At 38.0% G+C, this 22,875-nt stretch overlaps 1 protein-coding gene across 4 annotated transcripts in view; it reads right to left on the reverse strand.

Annotated features, from left to right (window-relative positions):
- Nucleotides 1–22,875, reverse strand: part of LOC137236834 (transcription initiation factor TFIID subunit 12-like) — a 173,960-nt gene that overhangs the window by 113,837 nt on the left and 37,248 nt on the right. For 3 of the 4 annotated variants that reach the window (XR_010948659.1, XR_010948661.1, XM_067759862.1), the window contains exon 2: nucleotides 1,959–2,752. The exons of the other annotated variant lie outside the window; for it this stretch is intronic. Coding sequence is in view for 1 of the 3 variants with exons in the window: in XM_067759862.1 (XP_067615963.1) it covers nucleotides 2,741–2,752 (12 nt within the window). In the remaining 2 variants the exon portion in view is untranslated. Of the gene's footprint in view, nucleotides 1–1,958; nucleotides 2,753–22,875 lie in introns of those variants that run through there. 4 annotated transcript variants of the gene reach the window in all.

The raw sequence follows: 22,875 nt of genomic DNA on the forward strand, positions 1-22,875 counted from the left end.
GTTTGAACAAAATCGACAACGGCGACCAACTAACACACATTTTAGACTTTCTTCTTATATATATAGATTTTTATTTTTCACACTTCACTATAATATTAAAACGAAATGCAGATTTTCGTTGCTTTTGAAATTCGGCTTAAAAATTGCACATGGAACAACTAAAGAATCTCCTGAATTAAAAAAAATGTCATAGTACCTCTAAATCGCGGGAACCCTCAGAAACCCCGGGCCCGGAGCTAATCCCCCCACCTCCCCCCTCTTCTCGGTGGGCCTGGTGATGTGATATACTTCATATCATTCGCTATAATATTTTTTATTGATAAGCACGTTGTTTAAGTAAACACCAACCAATTACACGGAAGTATATCCGCACCACCTGAAAATGTGAGTGCCGGTGCGTATACGTAACATTTTATTATTACGTATAAACAAATAAAAAAGTATGCAATAGAATAATATTGCGACTAAAACTGAGATATAACCTATCCTATATTTCAAGTTAGATCGAACTACACACGGGGTGTAAAACAAATTCAAAATCGGTTTAGTAGTTTAGGAGTCCATCGTGACACGTGATTTTTATGTATTAAGATAGAAGCAAGAAATATTAGAGACAGCTATGCGTGTATACTCAAAAGAAACTGCACTAAATCATCAAGCATGAATTCGCCGGTGATCAACAAACGTCAAATATGTATACATATGTACTTACATACAAAGTTGATTTGAAATATACATTGCTGGTTGTTGGTTGCCCGTTTAAAATAGTAATCTAAAATTGTAAAATAATTTCCATTTCCTTAATTAAGTATTCGAGTGACTATGTTTTATTTAAAAACAAGTATACATAAAGCAAAACGTGACGAAGGAGAACGCAGAGATTTTTAAGTAAGAAATGTTTTGTCAATTGAATGTTCATATATGTATATGTAACTTCAACCCTTTATATAACTGCGAAACTAAATGGAGTTATTTTAATTACTTTGTAAATTGTTATCTAGGCCCTGAAGAAGACCACAATGAACGGTCGAAACGTCGGCAATTAAATAGTAAAGGCGTTTTCCAATTATTTCTGAAAACCCGAATATAGAAATTTATGTTGTTGTTGTTGTAGCAATAAGGTTGCTCCCCGAAGGCTTTGGGGAGTGTTATCGGCCCTCACCTTTGCCGAATACAGATCCGGTATGCTCCGGTACCACAGCACCATTTAGATGCTAGCCCGACCATCTCGGGAACGATTTATGTGGCCACATTAAACCTTCAGGCCATTCCCTCCCTCCACACCCCCAAGTTCCATGAGGAGCTTGGGGTCGACAGGGCCTCGTCTGTTAGTGAAACAGGATTCGCCGCGGATAGGTGAGGTTGACAATTGGGTTTGGAGAAGCTATATATTGCGCTGGCAACCTGAAGGGTTGCGCTACACAGCCCCTTGAATTTGGTATTTTAGTCCCCTCTTACGACAGGCATACCTACCGCGGCTATATTCTGATCCCCTAACCCGCTGGGGTTATAGAAATTTATAGATGTTACATATAGTGCGCCACCTTTAAATCGACTTGCCAAGGGTTTGTTTCAGGATAGGAGGTGCCAAGTCAGTACTTTTGGGGTCGGGGCGTTTCCAGCTTTCATAATTTGAACATTTTATTTGAATACACCATGCAACATATTTTCGCCGAAAATTGACTTTTCATCGACGAATTACCACGGTCCTTCCAAGCTAGGATCTGGCAAGTCCACGGTTTGAGCTTGCCCCAAATACAAATAAATGAGTGATATTAGTCCCATTTTAATAATAAAATGGGACCAATATTAATTTTAACATTTTACTACAACATGCAACATGTTTTTTGCAGTCGGCTCCCCTACTATTATACGAAGACTGGAGCATAGACGAATTAATTATAGTGAATCATTAAGATTCGTTTCAAATAGTTAATTTTTATTTAAGATTCCATATTTTCATTTACTCTTATATATAATTTCATTATAAAAAGTTGGTTAATATCCTCGTCTTTGTGTCCGCTTGTCAACTCCACGCATAGCCGTATTTCTTATCATAGCAGACACGTTCTAAAAGTGCTGCTGCATTTTTTCCAGTGCGACACATACTTTCTACCACATAAGGCAACAGACCACAATCTGACAAATTTTCTTGTCCGAACACTTGTCCTGCTGCATCTCCAACGGTAGCTTTGTGTTGCCCTTGTTCGTCCCTGAAACGCCCTGCCTGTTGAAGCAGACTCTGCGTTGCTTTACTAAACGCCAAAGTGTTGTTGTTGGCTGCAAGGGTCGCGCTAAAGGTATCTTTCATTTCTCCTAATAAATTGCATGCGTACGGCAAAAAGGAAGGCAATACAATACCTTTTACTTCGATACTATTGTAGTCTACACCATCTATACGCACTTTACTTGAACGTGTTGCTAAATGCTTCATTGTAGCTTTGGGGAATGCGACAGGTGCGAGCAATGTGGGTGGAATACCTGCCAATTTCCCCACACTTAAGATAAGTGCTCTTTGCGTTCAGTAAAAAGCTAAAAAATCCTTGGCACTCGACTCCCTCTATTAATAAAAGTGAGTTATCACTGATGTCATCGGACATCTCTTGTGCATGTAGCCTGCGTGTGTGAGCTGTTTGCATTCTTCGTAAAGTTTTGTCATTGACTTCGAGATTTTCCAATAAATTATCCGTATCCTCTTCATCATCATCAAATATTAGTTTTGTGCCGTCACTGAACTCGTTTACATTGGGAGCTATAATTTTTAAAAACGATATGAATTAGAAAGAGAAGTAAAAATATATAAAATCTGTCTACTGACTTCATTTAAATTTTACAGCAGAATAAATATAAAATATACTTTTTGCAAGACATATTTCAAGTTATAAGTCAAGTCGAGTATACAGAATCTGCAACTCAGAATATAAACCCTCAAAATTTGTAGTTAGTGTCCAGAACACCCTTTTTCATAGGTGAAATCATATTTTGGTTTCTTTTTAATCTACTAGGTCATAATTTATTTGAGCAACTTACTAAAACTCGGAAGTGCCTCGTAACCATGGAAATCTCGTAAATAAAATAAAGTTCCATGAGTCTGTGAGGTACAAGTTGCTTTTGGCTTAAAAATTTTCTAGCGATTTCTTTGATATACTATTTCGTTAGTCTCAAAAAAATTTTACAATTTTCTATTTATCGGTCTATCCGTCAACCTATATTATCACACTTTTTTTTTTGCATTAACTTTCATTCAGAGAAACGTACTGTAGTAAATTTTAACACACACACACACACATTTTAACACCGCGACTAATCCTACTGTAAAAAAGTCTTACTTCAAAATGAAATATAATTCTGTGATAATTCAATACTTAACGGGTTATTGCCGTCATTTATAACGCTACAATGCTAGAATTTTGTATGATCAACTTCGTAAGGTTGACTTAAAAACTGTTATTAACTATCTTCAAAGAAATTGCGTAGCCTATTAAGGCCGCTCGAATCTTTTGAAACCCTTTGCATCGACTTCAAAAACGGTTGAAGATATTGTGATATTATCTATAATCATCTTTCCTTTTCAAAATCGGTTCATTACCGCACCCATTTCTATATAAAATACAAATTAGAGGTCTGTAGTATCTACCATTTTTTCCATGTATTTGGCTATGAAAAAAAGCACGTATTTTGGAGAGTTTTAGCATCACTAAGCTGCTCGTAAATAAAGGCACAACAGCAAAAACATTAAAGCAGGCTACACTTGTGTACATGGACACATCAATCGTCATTTGCACACATACATGGAAGGCGACGAGAAGTACATGCACACACATAAACAGCATCTCGAAGTGAAAAGATATCTCACACACACACATGTAATGATCAGTCGATGTTCTTACTCACACACACACACGCATATAACTAATTACTAAGCAGGAGATACAAGAGTTCTAGAAGGTGAAACGTTTAGACCGTTGGAGAAATATGCGGACGAGGCAACAGAGAGTATAAAAGCAGCACAAACTGAGTAATAACCAATCAGGTTTGATTTAAACACGCTATTGGTTGTAAGTATAATTGTGAAGTACTACTCCCAAAATAATCTAAATAAAGACCAGTTTGAAATACTGAATATTGGAGTGATTTATTCATCAGTTTAGCGATTCGGACGTTAGCAGAAGGTGCATAAATAGCAGAAATCCCCAGAATTCGTTTCAATTGGTGTCAGAGGAGGAATTTTTGAATAAATTCCAGAGTCGCAGAGTACAACAAGGACATGGCAAAGTGGAGTGAAGATCCAGCAACTGAAGGAGTAGGAGAGCCGTGGATTGAATACAACCGGCAATAAACTCGAACTTCAGGCACGATTACGAGAGGCAATGGAATCAGAAGGAATTCACGTGGAAGAGTATGTCTTTCATCTTGATGACGATGAGACAACAAAATTGGAGGAGAAAAACGAAATATCGCAGACAGTTACGAGCACAGACTTGACATGATATTGGCTGCAATATCTGCGCAAACGTCGACAATGGCATTTCAACTGCAATCGCAGGAGACACGTTTAACATCCAAGATGGAATCCCAAGAGACATGCATAACATACAAGACTGAAGCCCAAATGGCATCACAACTGGAAGAACAGAAGACATAGTGTTGGAAAAAATAATAGGGACAAATATCAAATCCATATTATATCAGCAGTACTTCAATGTGTTTCTTAGCATGGTGCACCCTATAACAATAACAGTTAAAGGTTATTACTTTGCAATAAATTGTATTCCGCCAGTTTGTCTTATTTGCGCAAAACTGAACCGTTCCAAGTTTAGCCTGGACAACTTAGTTATTGACAATTCCGTCATCGAATACGTTGACGCTGCAAAAAACCTAGGAGTAGTTTTTAATAAGACCTTAACTTGGAAATACCACATTTTTATCACGGTAGAAAAAGTGTATGGAATGCTTCGTGCACTGTGGCTAACTCAATACTTCACTCCTCTACATATTAGACTACTTCTAGCGAAAACGTACCTAATACCTACACTCCTTTATGGATGTGAGATTTACTCAAATTGTGACTAACAATAACATTTCTAAATATGTATTTGGGTTGAAAAGACCTGATCACGTTTCACATCACACTGAAAGGTTGCTAAATATTTCTTTTCACAATCTCTTAAAAGTTAAAACACTGACTATCCTTCACAAAATTATATATACAAAGGAACCTGATTATTTATGTCGGAGGCTTACGTTTCTCAATTCATCGAAATCTCTGCTTCTTCTCACGCACATAACATACCGTTTTCTAACCTCTGGACGGCAGTTCTTCGTTACTTCCATACGCCTTTGGAACGCTCTTCCCGCAAGACTTAGACAAATAGGAAATGCTCGCCACTTCAAAAATGAGGTAATCACTTTTTGTAATGATTTGTAAGCCGAAACTATATTTGTATTCTTGCTAATGAAAATGTGTTATCTCGTCATCTTGTTTCCTTTTTTCTTTTTCCCTATTGTCTAATAATCATATTTGTATAAGTATTATTTTTATCTTTACTAATATTATTGTTGTATTGTTTATTACTTGTTGTTAATTCTATTGTGATATTAATTCATTTTAAATTTAACTTTACAATTCCTGACTAGCACTGTAAAATAATTTACCAAATTGTTGTGATAGGAAAATATTTAAATAAATAAATGTTATAATGTTCAAACAAATAGGGACAAACAATTTTTGTTAATATTTTTGCACTTTAAATGGTAAAAAGTTCCTTTTTGAAGCTTCTTATAATGTATTTAATGCATGTTAAGCAAACTAAAATAATAATATAGGTTATTGAACCATAACATATAATTAAATAAGCCGAATTAAACACTGTACAAAAAAGGATAAGAATTTAGTTAATAAGTCGTGAAGAAAAAAGACAATGAGATGAGTAAGATATCAGATATGGTGAACTGTTTCAAAAAGGTAGTTGTCACTTCTCCTCATAGCGAAAAAAAAACTAAAAACATGAAGTAAAAATCGAACGATCTCTGCTCGCGATGAAGGGAATTTAATTCGCCATTACAAAGCTAACCCATTTTTGTCCTCTAAAGAGCTGAAAACAGAACTGAATTTAAACTGAATAAGCCGAATGATTATGTACAAATGGTTGGATGCCAAACTTTCAGTCAGAAATCCTGGGTTGGGACTTGTACTGAGCCTTATAAACAAAAACCAATAGACTTGCTCGTATCGGAATACATCTTTTTCGCTAAAGTTGAAGATTATGTCCAAAAATGTGTTTATTAGCGCTTTATCATCTGCTTTAAGCATACCAGTTCAGGACTTTCAGACCACAGCACATTTTTCCAAGTTTTGACGGCAAGGATGTATTTTGGTAAAAAAAGTCTATTGGTTTTTGTTTATAAGGCTCAGTAAAAGTCCCATGCTAGGATTTCTGACTGAAAGTTTGGCATCCGCCGATTTGTACATAATCGTTCGGCTTGTTTAAATTAAATTAAGTTTTCGTTTTTTTTTCGCTATGGGGGGAAGTGACCACTACCTTTTTGAAACAGTTCGCCATATCTGATATCTTACTCATCTCAGTGTCTTTTTACTTAAACTTATTAACTAAATTCTTATGCTTTTTGTGCAGTATTTAATTCGGCTTATTGAATTATATTTTATGGTTCCATAACCTATATTATTATTTTAATTTACTTAACATGTTTTCTCTATACATGGAGATGTATATGTACGTACACGTCAACAAGGTGAATCAGTGAAAATCAGTGACAAAGAGAGCGCTGATCGAATTGCTGTAAGCGAGCAATAACAACAATGCATACTTATATTTGCAATGCAATGCTTTATGTGTAATACAGTTTTTAATTTATTTCCATTTTATATTGTTTTCTTTTTTCCACTTCCCCCCTCTTACTGCTTTGTTGATATCATTTTGCTTCGTTGCTAATAGTTTGGTTAACTTGACCAATAATTGCACTGACAGTGGACATGTGCGATGCATTTTGGGTAAAATTTGTAAAAGTCATAACAGATTAAATAGGTGTCACTTAAATGTGCGGAGTCTTATGACTCAGAAACTTGATTAACTTTCGTATTTATTTGCCGATCAAAATATTGATTTAATTTGCCTTACGAAAACCTGGTTCAGATCCAACGTTGATGATGATTCTTATTCTATATATAAATATGTACTGCTGAGGAATGACAGAAAAGATAACATTCGTGGTGGTGGTGTTGCAATTTACTGCAAAGATGTTTTAAATCCAAAAGTGGTTTATCGTTCAGAGCATGCAAACGAGGTTGAATGTATTTTTATTGAAATAGGCGATGCCAGTACAAAGTGTTTTGTGGCATGTGTTTATAACCCAATAGGTCTAACGATTTAACACACCTTTTTCACAAAATAACAGTTTTCTTTAAATTATGACCACGTCATTATTTGTGGAGATTTTAACGTAGATCTGTTTAACTGTGATTCCCGTAGTAAAAGTATTACTAATAATTTTCAGGCGCGTGATTTAAAAATTATAAACCAATTTGCAACCCGTTTTGCTCCTAATAGAAAGCCTAGTTTGCTAAATTTAATGTGTGTTAACAATATAAATTATATCAATCATACTGACCAATGGATGGTATCTCTGACCACGAATTACGATACAAGATCCCGAAAATCCCGGGGTTCCGAAATTACAAAATATTGACATCCCTAATATAAGGTGAAGTTTTAAAATTTGTTGGAATATTCATTAACACATTTGGCGGCACATGTTGCTATTATTCGGAATCTAGAAAAAATTATAATGAGTTAACCGGGGATTGCCCGTATCGCTTTAAATGTATGAAAACATTTATTTCAAGCAATTTTTAATTTTATAATTTATTTAATAATTTGGGAAAAATTTAAACAACGTGACATCAGGACGGACAAGGCGACAGCTGTTTCGATTATACCTTGTAAATCTCTTCAAAGCCTTTTCTCCCGGGAGTGGGATTCGAACCCGCACTCCTACGATAGTTGAAATGGTTACAGACGCATTCAGCTACGTCATGCCTTAGTTGTTGTAAAGTTTTTCCCATATGCCTTCTTTCGCATATATTATCTTTAAACACATCACATAATTCGTATGTAGTTATGTGTTGAAGTTATGCACATAGTGTACCTATACAAGTGTGTCAGCTAAGCGATAAACGTCAAAACTACAAGCAGCCTCGCTCACCTTTTTGGTACGCAAGAGTACTTCAAGCTGAGTTGCATTTGAGAGTTTAATAAAACTTTGTAGTATTTACAGATGAAATAGTTGCATATATTTCCGCGGAAATAAGAATACTAGAAGATTTGTAGCCTGCAATAATGCGGAAACATACAGAAAGCAAAATTTATTTAAATTAGAGTCAAAATATAAAGCGCCACACGTGTAACATGGAAAAATTTCACTTCTAAGGCTGTTTAAGCGCCAAATACACGACACGAACATTTCCGCGAACATTCCGCAATCTTGTTCGCAGCTTTGACCATACACCATACGAACTTTTGGCCGAACATTAGTTCTCTTTCAGACAGCGATGAATACGGACAACAATTGTGCTGCTGCAATATTGCTCGCTGTGGCAATTAAGCGTAAAAAAAAGAGAGAAGATCGCAAAAAAAGAATTTGGTGCAAAGAATGGTTTATACATTTCAATAAATTCACTCAGAAATTTTTTATTGTCCATTTTACTTTTCCGCGCACGTCTGTTCCGTTCAGAAATTACTACGATTATGAACTATTTCGCCATACACGCACGAACAGTTTGCGCAAATGTTCGCCAAAAATTAAAATATTTTGATTTTGGGCGAACATTTGCGTGAACTGGCAAACACCACCATACACGACAGAAAAGGTCGCAGAAGCATGACATAACGGGAATGTTCGCGGAAATGTTCGTGTCGTGTATTTGGCGCTTTACACAAATGCATAAGGGCAAAATTATATAAACGCTTTGGTCGCTTCAAAGCAAACATAACGTACGGCGTTTCATTGTTTTTCGTCTGGCGTTGTCGAACCGTAGGCACGCAACCAAAGCATTTATGTAAATTTTTCGATACTTCGCCCGACATATGAATTAATGAATGCAACACAACCAAAGCCTCTGTGTAAATCCGCCTTAATTTTTGTAGCTGTAAAAGTCTCCTGCAAATAAAATGGTGCTGTAAGTGCATACAAATCAAACTCCTATATGACACTACTTTATTCTCTATGTATTTTTCTTGTATTTTCTCTTATATTTTTTGTCTAGGGAGCCAATAAGTTTTCAGTACTGGTATAAGTGTGTGAACTATATTAAAAAAAAAAAAACTAACGAAATACAAGAAAAATACAACGTAGTTCATTAAAAACAAACAAGCCAGTTTGTATTTCGATAGGGTTTTTTGACATTAGGATGTTTTTATTTATTTTTTCTGACAAATGAAAATTTTTTTTTAGTTTCAAAATTTCGTGCATAAAAATATAACTAAATTCAAAGTGTAAATTGTGTGTGCAAATGAGTTTTCAATAAGTGTACATTTTTCAGTTTTTCACAGTTAAGGAATTGACCGCCAGATTCTTGTGTTACACAAATATAGTGAACTTGGGTACAGAAATTCAAATTAATAAGTTTTTCACAATAATTTGAAAAACTCTACGTTTTGTCTGCTTTTTACACTTAAAGGAGTAACCCTCCATAATAAATTAAACTTTTAATGAAAATCAATAGGGTGACTCATGTAACCGTATAAATGCCTTATAAAGTGTGTAAACGTATAAATTTATCTAGTGCGTAAACGAGCTGTCAAATTTTGTATGAAAAATCATTTACACAATTTGTATAAATTTACGCGCATATTTCATTGTGTAAACGCGGTAAACTCAAAGGAATGCAACCTTGCAGACATTACAGCAGGCATTTTCATCAGAAATCTCCAACATCAGCAAGTAAAGGCATTTTAGTTTTGATTTTTCACTTAATCTTGGCATTTTTTAATTTGTATAACAATCAAAAAATTTTTGTTTGGCAATAATACAGCTGATAAAAAATCAAGTTTATCAAGAGTATTACTAGGTGCGTTCATATAACCGCGTGTGCAAATGGATATAATTTTACACCTTATAAGTTTATATGCTTTCATGAGTCCCCCTAATAACTCTGAACTGAACACTTTCGCCATGATATAAAATTAAAATGCTGTGGAACAGGAGCAACATTTTTGTGACTACATAAACCCTGTTTCAATCTTTTACGTCTCTGCACAGAACCCTAATTGACCGTTTTCAACCGAAACAACAATGGCAACCCAGATTTTCCCGTTATGCTCACTTAAGCGAGTGCCTGTCAGAAAGAAGTCAACACACTTGTACCTGTACACTACGGTTATGCATGTTTGTAAGGCGGTTTTCAGAGAAACTTGGGATTGTTGCTGTTTTTGTTCTATTTATAGAACTACAACGAATTAACCAAATGTTGTCTACTTATAATGAGTTAACCGGGGATTGCCCGTATCGCTTTAAATGTGTGAAAACATTTATTTCAAGCAATTTTTAATATTATAATTTATTTAATAATTTGGGAAAAATTTAAACAAAGTGACATCAGGACGGACAAGGCGACAGCTGTTTCGATTATACCTTGTAAATCTCTTCAAAGCCTTTTCTCCCGGGAGTGGGAGTCGAACCCACACTCCTATGATAGTTGAAATGGTTACAAAACGCATTCAGCTACGTCATGCCTTAGTTGTTGCAAAGTTTTTCCCAATTGGCTTCTTTCGCATATATTATCTTCTACACATCACATAATTCGTATGTAGTTATGTGTTGAAGTTATGCATGTTTGTAAGGCGGTTTTCAGAGAAACTTGTAATTGTTGCTGTTTTTGTTCTGTTTATAGAACTACAAAGAATTAACCAAATGTTGTCTACTTATAATGAGTTAACCGGGGATTGCCCGTATCGTTTACAACAACTAAGGCATGACGTAGCTGAATGCGTTTGTAACCATTTCACATATCGTAGGAGTGCGGGTTCGACTCCCACTCCCGCACGGGAGAAAAGGCTTTGAAGAGATTTACGAGGTATAATCGAAACAGCTGTCGCTTGTCCGTCCTGATGTCACATTGTTTACATTTTTTCTAAATTATTAAAAAAATATCTAAAAAAAAATTATCTTCGAGACCTCAGATACCTGTACGGTGAGTACGTATATCTTTATATATACAAATCACAGGTCACACTGGAGGGATTAAACCCCCCTCCCGGGTTTCTGAGGGGACCCGCGGTTTAGAGGTACTACGACATTTTTTTAATTCAGAAGAGCATTTAGTTGTTCCATGGGCAATTTTTAAGCCGAATTTCAAAAGCAACGAATATCTGCATTTCGTTTTAATATTATAGTGAAGTGTGAAAAATAAAAATTTATATATTTAACAAGTAAAGAAGGCTAAGTTCGGGTGTAACCGAACATTACATACTGAGCTGAGAGCGTTGGAGACAAAATAAGGGAAAATCACGATGTAGGAAAATGAACTTAGGGTAACCCTGGAATGTGTTTGTATGGCATGGGTATCAAATGGAAGGTATTAAAGAGTATTTTAAACGGGAGTGGGCCATAGTTCTACAGGTGGTCGCCATTTCGGGATATCGCCATAAAGGTGGACCAGGAGTGACTCTAGAATGTGTTTTTACGATATGAGAACCAAATGAAAGGTGTTAATGAGTATTTTAAAAGGGAGTGGGCCTTAGTTCTATAGGTGTACGCCTTTTCGAGATTTCGCCATAAAGGTGGACCAGGGGTGACTCTAGAATGTGTTTTTGCGATATGGGAATCAAATGAAAGGCGTTAATGAGTATTTTAAAAACTAGTGGGCCTTAGTTCTATAGGTCGACGCCTTTTCGAGATATCGCCATAAAAGCGGAACAGGGGTGACTGTAGAATGTGTTTTTACGATATGGGAATCAAATGAAAGGTGTTGATGATTATTTTAAAAGGGAGTGGGCCATAGTTCTATATGTGGACGCCTTTTCGCCAAATAAAACAATACATGAACCAAGACGACTTCAACGCTTTCTTTGAAAGTGAAGAGATTCTGACGAAAAAACGAAAAACCAAAATAAAAAAAAAAAAAACACCAACAATTTTTGAATATTAGGGTGATACCTGAATTTATTTGTAACACGACAAATTTACAAATACCGACAAACGTTCAGTGGCTTCTATGCGCATTACCAACAAATAACAAACAGGTTCCACTATTTAAAATGATAGCGGATGGGGAAAATTACATCCAAACAATTAAAGACAAAGATACACAAGAGATTGAGCGGAACAACTTGACGACACTTATAAGAAATTACATGAGCAAAAAGAAAACTTCGGTAAGGGACAAGTTTACACGAGAGAGACTTTGTTCTACTAAACAATTTTTGAAAGAACATAAGCAACTTTTAGTATTAAATGCAGACAAGGGTAATTTGACGGTATTAATTAGAGCGCTGCATAAATGGAATCGTACAAGTGTATACATTTGTACTTTTAGTTTTCCACCACTGTACTATGAATGCACATTTGAGAATGAGTTGTGTCAATACAATACTACTCGAACTCATTGTCAGGCGCAACCAATTCCATTCGCTCAGTTTTACTCGTGTTTGTACTGTTGTGTAAGAACTCGTGTGCCAACTCGTTTACCACGTGTACACTAGTACTTTTTGTTTTGCTTGTTTGTTTGCTCAAGTATAACTTGTTAAGCCCGTATAGAAATGGTAAGTTAAATTTATGTTACAAAATATAGCCAATTTTTCTTACTAAACGGTTATATTTTGATGAAATATCTTACAGAATGAAATGGAAATCAACAACCAATTCGATCGAAATACACTTAAGCAAAAGATTTTGAGTGGATGCTATAAAATAAGTGACAAAAGAGGGCGAAGCAAGGTTTGGGAAAATTTCGGGAAAATAATGAATGATACGGGTGGGGAAATAGACAGTCTCGTAGCATGTCGAAACTGTTATTCAATATTTACTTTTAAAAATAATAGCACCTCAAATTTAGTAAAGCACAAATGCTATATAAGTTCAAAAAAGTGTGGTTCGACTCCGGAAGAGAAAATTGAAACTGATGTGGAAACAAAAAAAAAAGTGTACAGAGAAAGTTACCGAATGGAGTGTGCAAAATTGCCGACCTTTCGGAATAGTTGAGGACGTCGGTTTAAAAAATTTTGCGGAGTTTTTAATAGAGGTAGGTGCGAAATTTGGTGCAAATGTTAATTTGGAAACGTTACTACCTCATCCGACGACGATTTCGAGAAATATCACTCGTTTGTATAAAATACAGTTTGAAAACCTTAAGGCGGAAATAAAAAATATAACAGATATTGGATATGGTTTCACGTCAGACATTTGGACAGATGACTACTATCACACTTCATTTGTTTTCTTAACGATGCACTACGTAAGAGAAGGACGATTACAAAATAAGCTGCTAGGCATAAAATCGATGAAGGGTGAACCTTGCACATGTAAGTATTTTTTTTTTTTGTAAATACAATATTCTAGTAGAAAGTTACACAGAAGAGACTGTAAGAAATGTAATTTCCAGATGTGAACATAAGAAATAAAATAAGCGAATTGCTGAACATTTTTGATTGCGAACTGAACTAGCGTGTCATTGTTGTTACAGACAGGGGACCAAATTTGTTAGCAGCGTTTCGACAAAATAATCACATAAATTGTTTCAACCATTTGTTGCACAATACTATTGAGAAATCAATTAATGAGCAGCCGCAAGTATCAGAAATATGTAGTAAATGCACCAGACTAGTGAAGTATTTCAAAAAAAGTGGTTGTGATTCTATCCTGAATACCTCTTTGAAGAGCTTTTCTCCCACACGCTGGAACACAATGTACTATTTACTGGATTCGGTAGCAAATAACTGGATAGAATTTACCAATATTTTGACAGAAAAAAATAAGATTAATTTAATTAGTAATATAAATTTGAGTATTGTGAATGAACTAGCAATCATACTTAAAATTTTCACAGAAACTTCAGAAAAGTTGGAAGGATCGTCTTATGTAACACTTCATTTGACTACAGTTCACCTCTTGCATTTGAAAAATGCATGTTCACAGAATGAGAGGGATTTGGAAATAATTAAAGGTTTTAAGGAAGAACTGCTCATTAAATTAGAAATGGTGGTGGAAAGTAATTTATCAATATACCACAAAATTGCCTTATTCCTTTATCCACAAGCTAATAAGCTCATACGATTTTCAGTAAATGAAAAAGAATTAATTAAAAATGAAATAAAAAAATTGATGGAAATGCACATAAATAATAGTGAAAATCAAAACGATTCTTTAAACCCAGCATGCACATCGCGCGAAGCCGAACTTCTACAAGCTTTCCTTCAAGCTCCACACATAATGACGCAGCCTGAAGACAATATATTGAATGAACTCCAACGATACGAAAATATAAACGTGTCATATTACGATGGTTTCAACGTTTTACAGTGGTGGGATGAGCACAAGGCCCAATTCCCACTTATATTTAAAGTAAGTTTTCAGGTACTGGCTACTCCTGCAAGTAGCGCTCCGTTCTCTTCAGCTAAAAACTTACTCTCCAAAAAAAGGAGTGTTATTGGCTCCAGACCAACTCATTTCAACAAGATAATGTTTCTTCACTCCAATGTTATTAACAGTCGGTCAGATTAAAATAGTGCTTGGTTTTTACTTTTATATATGAAGTTATTGTTTATATGTACATATGTATCTCATTTGCACTAAGCCCTTAAACGCAGCAAAAAGTTTTGTAATGATATGCTTGGTGTTCTATACCAATTGAATTTATGGTTTATGTTTATACACTAAATGAATAATTTAAGTTTGTTACGTTCACACCTTTATGTTATTAAAAAGTGCCTTGACATACATGTTTTATTCGTTTTTTACTGTTTGCTAATTGGAATGTAAAAAGAATGTAGTTACTACTGCAACGTCTTTCTGCCTACATTCAAATTAGGATTTTCAAACATTTGCTACAACTGTTCAGTTGTATACAACTGTTTTCACTGCAATACTCGTGTAGAGGTTGTATACAACTGATCATACAGTTCGAATACATTGTCTGAAACGCACTCGCATCTCAGACAAATGCTACACTGCATGAACGTTATTCCATTCGGTGTGAGTTCGTACATGATAGCATTCAAACGAAAGCGAAAACTTGTACTTCACTTCAAGAAAAATATATAGTCCACTCATAAGGGCGTTTGAATGCATTCATGCAGCGCTCTAGTACTAATGGACAAATCAGAGTACGACCAAAAGATGCAGAGTATAGTTAATGATATAACTACTTACAATGTGTTGAAGCGAGACCCCACTAATAGACTGCAAGAAAAGAATAATGAGATAGTAGAGAAAATGTACAACAATAAAGTTATTGACTTAAAAGAAAAATTTCGTCTCAAATGTAAAACGTCCAATGCTCCCCGTATATATGGTCTGCCCAAAATCCACAAGAGCGGCATTCCTCTCGCGCCCATTTGTTCTTCTGTCAATTCTCCGTCCTACAATTTATGTCAATTTAATGTCGAAATTTTAAAAAAATTACTATATCATCGAAGTATAATGTTAAAGACGCGATAGAATTCAAGAATAAAATAAAAGATACATATGTTTATGACGATGAGAGTTTAGTGTCGTTTGATGGTGTTTCGTTATTCCCGAGTATCCCCGTAGATTTGGCTCTCGATATTATAGAGTCTAAGTGGAACAAGATTAAGGAACACACTTTTTTTTTTTTTTTTTTGCGGGGAGGCTGAAAAATCCCTAATGCACCATAATTGCTGCCGTCGCAGCAACCGTGTGTCCGTAGACTAAAAAACAGCCCCGTTCTGGAACCGTCGCCCACCCCGGCACCACTTTCGCATTACTTCAGGGTGGCGTTCCATATTTCTCTTTTTTTAAGAGCCTACTGTTGTCCCTGCGTCCAGGTTCCCGCTATTTGCTCTGAGTGTCCATTTAATCGCCACTGCTTCGCATGCGCATTTCTCTGCGCTCCCTCTCAGCATCCATCAGGCGTGTCATTACTATAAATGCCATTTTGCTCACTGCAGTCCAGCATTCTTTCCTGCTGCACATATGTGAAACTAAATTTCTCGTGGTAGGTTCCTCCCCAAAGACTCCATGCAAGGTGAGTCTTTCTTCGTGGAAACGGGGGCAGTAGAACATGACGTGTTCTGCGTTTTCTAACTCTGTGGTACACATTGGGCAATGAGGATCTAACCGCCATGTCCACTCATTATCTGCGTGAGATGGTAGTTCAGTTCGCCGTGCTTCCGCTCATTCCATTGAGCTACGTTCCAAACTAGTGTGAAAGTCCAACGCCCTTTACTCGAGGCCTCCCACCGTTCTTGCCACTTAGCTATTGTTTGTGTCCTTGCTCTTTTCTTGTCTTCTTCAGATGGTCGCTCGATATTAGTGTTATACAGATCGGCCATTTCGCTTGCCAGTAAGTCCACTGGGATTTTCCGGGTTAGAACCAGGATCGCGTCGTCGGACACCGTCCGATAAGCACTTGCTATTCTTAAAGAAGCAAGTCGGTACGCTGCTAATATATATTTTTGATGGGTCTGTTTAGATCCATACCACACTGGTGCTGCGTATAGTATTATTGAGCTGGTTACTGTGGACAATAGCTGACGTATAGCTTCGCTCGGACCACCAATATTAGGCATTATTCGCATAAGTGATCCATTAACTTTGGTAATTTTCTCCCCCACCGCTCTGAAGTGCTCTTTGAAAGTTAACTTAGAGTCAATGTGCACTCCTAAGTATTTTAAGGAATCCTTTGAGGTGATTTGATGATCCCCGACAGTTAAGACTAACTCGTTCGCCGACCGTTTGGAGCTTACTAATACCACTTCCGTCTTTTGGCTAGCCAACTCCAGTCCTGTATTGGTCAGCCATTCCTTTATTCTTGCTACGGCGTCATTACATAATGCTTGAAGCAGGTCCAGTTTCTTGGCCACTACTACCACTGCAATATCATCAACATATCCCACAATTTGAGTGTTTTCTGGTAGATCAATCTTTAGCACCCCGTCATACATTACATTCCAAAGCGTTGGACCGAGAACAGATCCCTGTGGGACGCCTCCTGTGATTTTGTACTCTTTTGCTCCTTGATCCGTGTCAAAAAGAAGTACTCTGTCTTTAAGATAGCTACCTATAATTCTGCGTAAGTAAGCTGGAGTGCCGAAGCTTTGCAGCGCTGCCATTATCTGCATCCAGTTCGCAGTGTTAAAAGCATTCTTGATGTCCAACATAATCAGTGCACAGAACTTCCTTTTATTTTGGCCTCCAGAGATAGCTTCTCTAGCTATATTGACGACTGTTTGTATTGCATCTACGGTGGATCTTGATTTGCGAAATCCATATTGACTATTCGATAAGCCACCTGGTCTTTCTAGAGTCAGCTGTAGGCGCTCACTAATTATACGCTCGAAAATCTTCCCTAGGGAATCCAGCATACAAAGTGGCCTATATGAGGATGGTTGGTCCGGCTGTTTACCACGTTTCAGCAATAGGACAAGTCTTTGTCGTTTCCACGAGCGAGGGAACACGCCTTCTTGCATACAGGCATTAAAAAGATCAGTAAAAAATGTAGCCCTAGTTGTAATCGCGGCTTTAAGGGCTATGTTTGGTACTTCGTCGGGTCCTGGGGATTTGTTATCAGCAACTCTTTTTGCAGCGTCCAGCACCTCTTGCTCTGTAATTTGCGGAATTTCCGTACTTTCTAGATCCTCGCTTGGATAAGTCCAGCGATCTTGCGCCGGGAAAAGTGTTTCAACAATAATATTCATCAGTATCGGGCACGTAGGTTGCTGTGATATCGGTCCTTTAACTTTGGCCATCACAGTTCTGTAGGCTGATCCCCAAGGATCTAGGTCGACATTATCCAGCAGTTCCCTAAAGCATAACTTCTTGCTCTTTTTTATGGCATTTTTAAGTGCCTTTCTTTGTGCGACATAGGTGCTGTGTAGCTCTGCATATCGTGGTGATGAGCGTGCCCTCTGCGCTATTCTTAGTGCTTTGTGGCATTTTCTACGCTCTTCCGCAATTTCGTCATTCCACCAATATACCGGAGTGCGCTGTGCTTTTCCGCGACTTCTGGGCATGGCAGCATCACATGCCATACATAGCAACTTAGTGATTTGAACCGACTGGTCTTCCGCATGCGAGAATCGTACTATGGCGTCCTTCCAGATAATGCCAAATATTTGTGGGTCGAAAAGGTGCTGTTTCCATTTCCTACTTTGTCGATGTCTTGCTGCTACCGTTCGTGGAGTTTCGAGCAGCCCTACGCTAATAGCTTTATGGTCGCTGTGTGTGTAGACGTTGCTTATGGACCATTTTGCTCGTCTTGCTATTTCGCTGCTAGCGAAGGTGAGATCTATAATGGATCGTCTGGTACCTGTATCGAAGGTATATATCCCTGGTTCATTTAGGAGTTCTAGCCTCAAAGAAGTAAGACTTTCGAGGAGAACTCTCCCTCTTTCGTTGGTTCGTCTACTTCCCCACACAGATGACCATGCATTGAAGTCTCCACACACTAAAAGCGGGTGTTTACCTCGTGCTTCAATGGTGATCCCGTATATCATGTCTTCGAACTCGGCGATGGTCATGCTCGGAGGGGCATAGCAACTGAAGACGTATATACCGTTGATTTTTGCCCACGTGAATCCTGCTACCGTTGGCGTCATAATTTCCTGTGGGAGAAATTTCCCTGGTGCCCAAATTGAGGCTTTCCCTGCTGAATCTCAGAGCCAACCCTGCTCCTGGCGATTTTTGTATTGTTCAGAGAGTACCACTATGTCATATCCTCCTTCATAGACTGTTTGGGATAATAGCTCTTGGGCTGCCTCGCAATGGTTTAAATTGAGCTGCAATACCCTCATGAGACAGTCATTTTGCTGCCCTCTCGTTGTGGGCATTTAAAACTGCCTGTTGAATGTTGTCCCCCACATAGCGCGCATTTCGGTGCATTTTCGCAACTTGCAGCCTTATGACCTTCCTGGCCGCATTTCCTGCATAGGCTAGACCTATTTTCAGTCTCCTTACATTTCTGAGCTATATGCCCGTAGCCCCAGCACCTATAACAGCGTTTTTCTTGCTTGAGCTCTCTAATTCGGCAGGAAACCCATCCTACCCGGATTCTTTGCGTATTAAGAACCGCCTTGGCAGCATCCGCTGTAAGGCTTATAAGTGCCGACTTCGTGCCACTGTACCCTGTGCGTATGCTTTTTATGGCAGCCACATCTGGAAGTTTGATGTTGCATTGCTGGTGGAGGGCGTTGCAAATCTCCTCGGGCGTAGTAATCTCGTCGAGATCTCTGCACTGTAGCGTGACCATTTGGGACTTTGTTATAACTTTAGCCGAGTCCTTTAGTACCGCTTCAAATTCTGCTTGGTACGCGCTTGTTTTCCCATCTTGCGATTTTTTCAGCTCTAGTAACAGCTCCCCTTTCGCCGCTCTTCTAATCGTTTTGACGTCATCACCCAGGGATTTTAATTCGTCGCATCTTCTCACTTTACGCAATATGTCGGCGTACGTCGCATCCCCCGCCTTGGAAATGATGATTGCATCCGGCCTAGCCTTAAGTGATTTTTTCTTGCTCTTCTTTTTGGCTAACTGCCACTCTCCCGTCTTTTGGGCTGCAGTTTCCTCTTTCCGCTCCGTCTTCTCTTGCGTTTCTTGCCGTCGTTTGTGACCACCCACGTGCCCTGGTAAGACATCTTTTAGAGTAGTAGTGGGTTTTACCACGTTGTTCTCCTTGGTCGAGTACGAATTATTCCTCGGTCGGTTTCCTGGGGATGATGGACTTCTATCCTTCGCGCATTCGCTTGCATGCAATTTATGTTCTAAATTCTTTACCTCTAGGGCCGACTCGATGTACAGCACTTTTATTACGGAGGCCAAGCGCTTGATTTCCGCGTGTATATTATTACGCCCTATGAAGAACTGCATCAAGTCCTCAATCGCCTTGCCTAGCTTGGTCATCTTTTTTTCTCCAGGGGGTTTTGCTGATTTAACGCAGCTGACGCCTGCTTAATTAGCTCACTTAATAATGGTGTGCCCGTTTGAGCTTTGCTGTCGGAGTTCTTTTTGCAAAGCTTCGGTGTAGCACCCGGCGACAACGCTCCTTGCTTGCTTTCGGCCTCCGCTCCTTTGGGTTTCGTTACCACTTGCGACGAAATGTTAAGGCCCCCAGCCGATGGGCCACGCCCTCCTGGAGAGCGAGCTAGCTTCCTTCCTACAAATGGATTGAACGCCATTTCATTCTCCTGTGTTTGGTTTTTTATTTTAGTATTGTTGTTGCTCATCATTTATTTAATTGGGTCCCCACTTGAGGCCGCTATCTTGGTCCGAGTGTGCAGTTACCTATATAGATCCCGTGGTTGTCTATGCGAAGGCAGGGAGGCCACGTGAAGGTTGACGCAGTCCCTCATTAAGACTGCGTTCAGAGCCAGATCAGTATTAATCGGGAGGATCTCAACCGAACCTGCACCACCAACTTAATGATGACGGACTTTGAACGTACCCCAAGGCCTGCCAAGGTTTTAACGGGACGGAGACGAATGGGACATTAACCGGAAAGTCATTTCGACGGTGTGTCAAGCCGTGTACTGAGATTTCCGAATGCCACATTCGCCAGCCCTTAACAAACATATCCGAGTCGTTGATTCCAGTATACCTTAATTAAGACCTTACTGGGCTCAGTCTTAATGTGACAATCACCTTAAATTTACAAATAATTTACCTCTTTACCTTCCTGAGTGTGTATCCCACGTCGTATAGTTGCCTCCCTATCTTGGGTAGGTATTCCCTCGAAGCAACCCCGTACTAGGCTGTGGATGCTTAATTCAGGGCGGCATCTACTCGCCCTGCCACTGGAGGTTCTCAGCGTGCTTTAGGCCAAACCCTCCTCACCAGCCGCTCTTGGTCGAGGGCTGCTTATTTGATATTCGCAGCTAACCTAATTAATAGGCCGTTCACTGTCCGCCAGCAGTGACCCCCTTGGCCTGAGCTCAGGAACACACCTCCATGACCAAAGAACTTTTCATGACAGTGGTCAAGTTCTGCATAATGATAACAGGTACTTTAAGTACAATGAAAAAATATATGAGCAACGTTCAGGGATGCCGATGGGATCACCTGCGTCACCTATCGTAGCGGACATTGTAATGGAGGATCTGTTAACAAGGCTTGAGGCGGACTTGATAAACAAACCACGATTATTCACGAAATATGTGGATGACATATTCGCTATAATCAAGACAGAACACACAGACGTGATGCTTAATCTTTTTAATAGCTATTACAAATCTATAAAGTTCACGATAGAGATAGATGAAGATGGACAGATACCATTTCTAGATACACTAGTAATTAAGAGGAACAACAAGCTGAAGATAAATTGGTACAGATAGCCAACCGCATCTGGGAGGCTTATAAACTTCAACTCAAAACATGAAAAGAATTGCCACTGGCCTTTACATATGGCAATACTCTGCGGAATATTTTCAGTAACATGAAAGATAAGATACCCATACAGGATCAGTCCGATGTGGTATACAAGATTCCTTGTAATGGCGACGGGTCCCACGTATGCCAGAAGGTATATGTGGGTACTACAAAATAAAAACTCAAGACAAGGATATCTGCACACAAATCAAATATAAAATTAAGGAATAATTTTTCGGGCAACAAAACGGCGTTATCATCCCACTGTAAGGATACCGGACACTACCCTGACTTTGATAATGTAATCATCTTAGAAAAAGAGAAAAACTATAACAAACGATTTATATTAGAAATGCTACATATTTTCGACACCCTTAATGACAGGAAAATGAATTTCAAATCAGACACAGCCGATTATGCATATGCATACCGCAACCTGTTACTTAGGCACAAAAAATAGTGCTGATCGAATTATTTACATACATGTATGTATGTACGTTTGTCGTCGAGGCAACAACTATGACATGTTGGGATGATCACCTGTTTGCTGTCTTATGTATGGTTGTTTTTATGAATTTTGTTTACGATTACTGTTTATTTGTTTGTTTACTTTTTCGGCCAATACCAATTGTATGCTTTTTACATATAACTATTGTAGAGCTTTTTTAGTCTTCAAAGCCTAGCCATAGTGTACAAGTACAAGTGCGTTGACTTCTTTCTGACAGGCACTCACTTAAGTGAGCGTAACGGGAAAATCTGGGTTGCCATTGTTGTTTCAGTTGAAAACGGTCAATTAGGATTATGTGCAGAGACGTAAAAGATTGAAACAGGGTTTATGTAGTCACAAAAGTGTTGCTCCTGTTCCACAACATTTTAATTTTATATCATGGCGAAAAGTGTTCAGTTCAGAGCTATTGATTTCCATTAAATGTTTAATTCATTACGGAGGGTTACTCCTTTAAGTGTAAAAAGCAGAGAAAACGTAGAGTTTTTCAAATTATTATGAAAAACTTTTTAATTTGAATTTCTGTACCCAAGTTCACTATATTTGTGTAACACAAGAATCTGGAGGTCAATTCCTTAACTATGAAAAACTGAAAAATGTACACTTATTGAAAACTCATTTGCACACACAATTTACACTTTGAATTTAGTTGTGTTTTTATGCACAAAATTTTGAAACTAAAAACAAAGTTTTCATTTGTCAGAAAAAATAAAGAAAAAACGGCCTAATGTCAAAAAATCCCTATCGAAATACAAACTGGCTTGTTAGTTTTTTTAAATATAGTTCACACACTTACACCAGTACTGAAACCTTATTG

This window comes from Eurosta solidaginis, chromosome 1 (assembly GCF_040869045.1).
Source record: "Eurosta solidaginis isolate ZX-2024a chromosome 1, ASM4086904v1, whole genome shotgun sequence".
Lineage (NCBI taxonomy): Eukaryota > Metazoa > Arthropoda > Insecta > Diptera > Tephritidae > Eurosta > Eurosta solidaginis.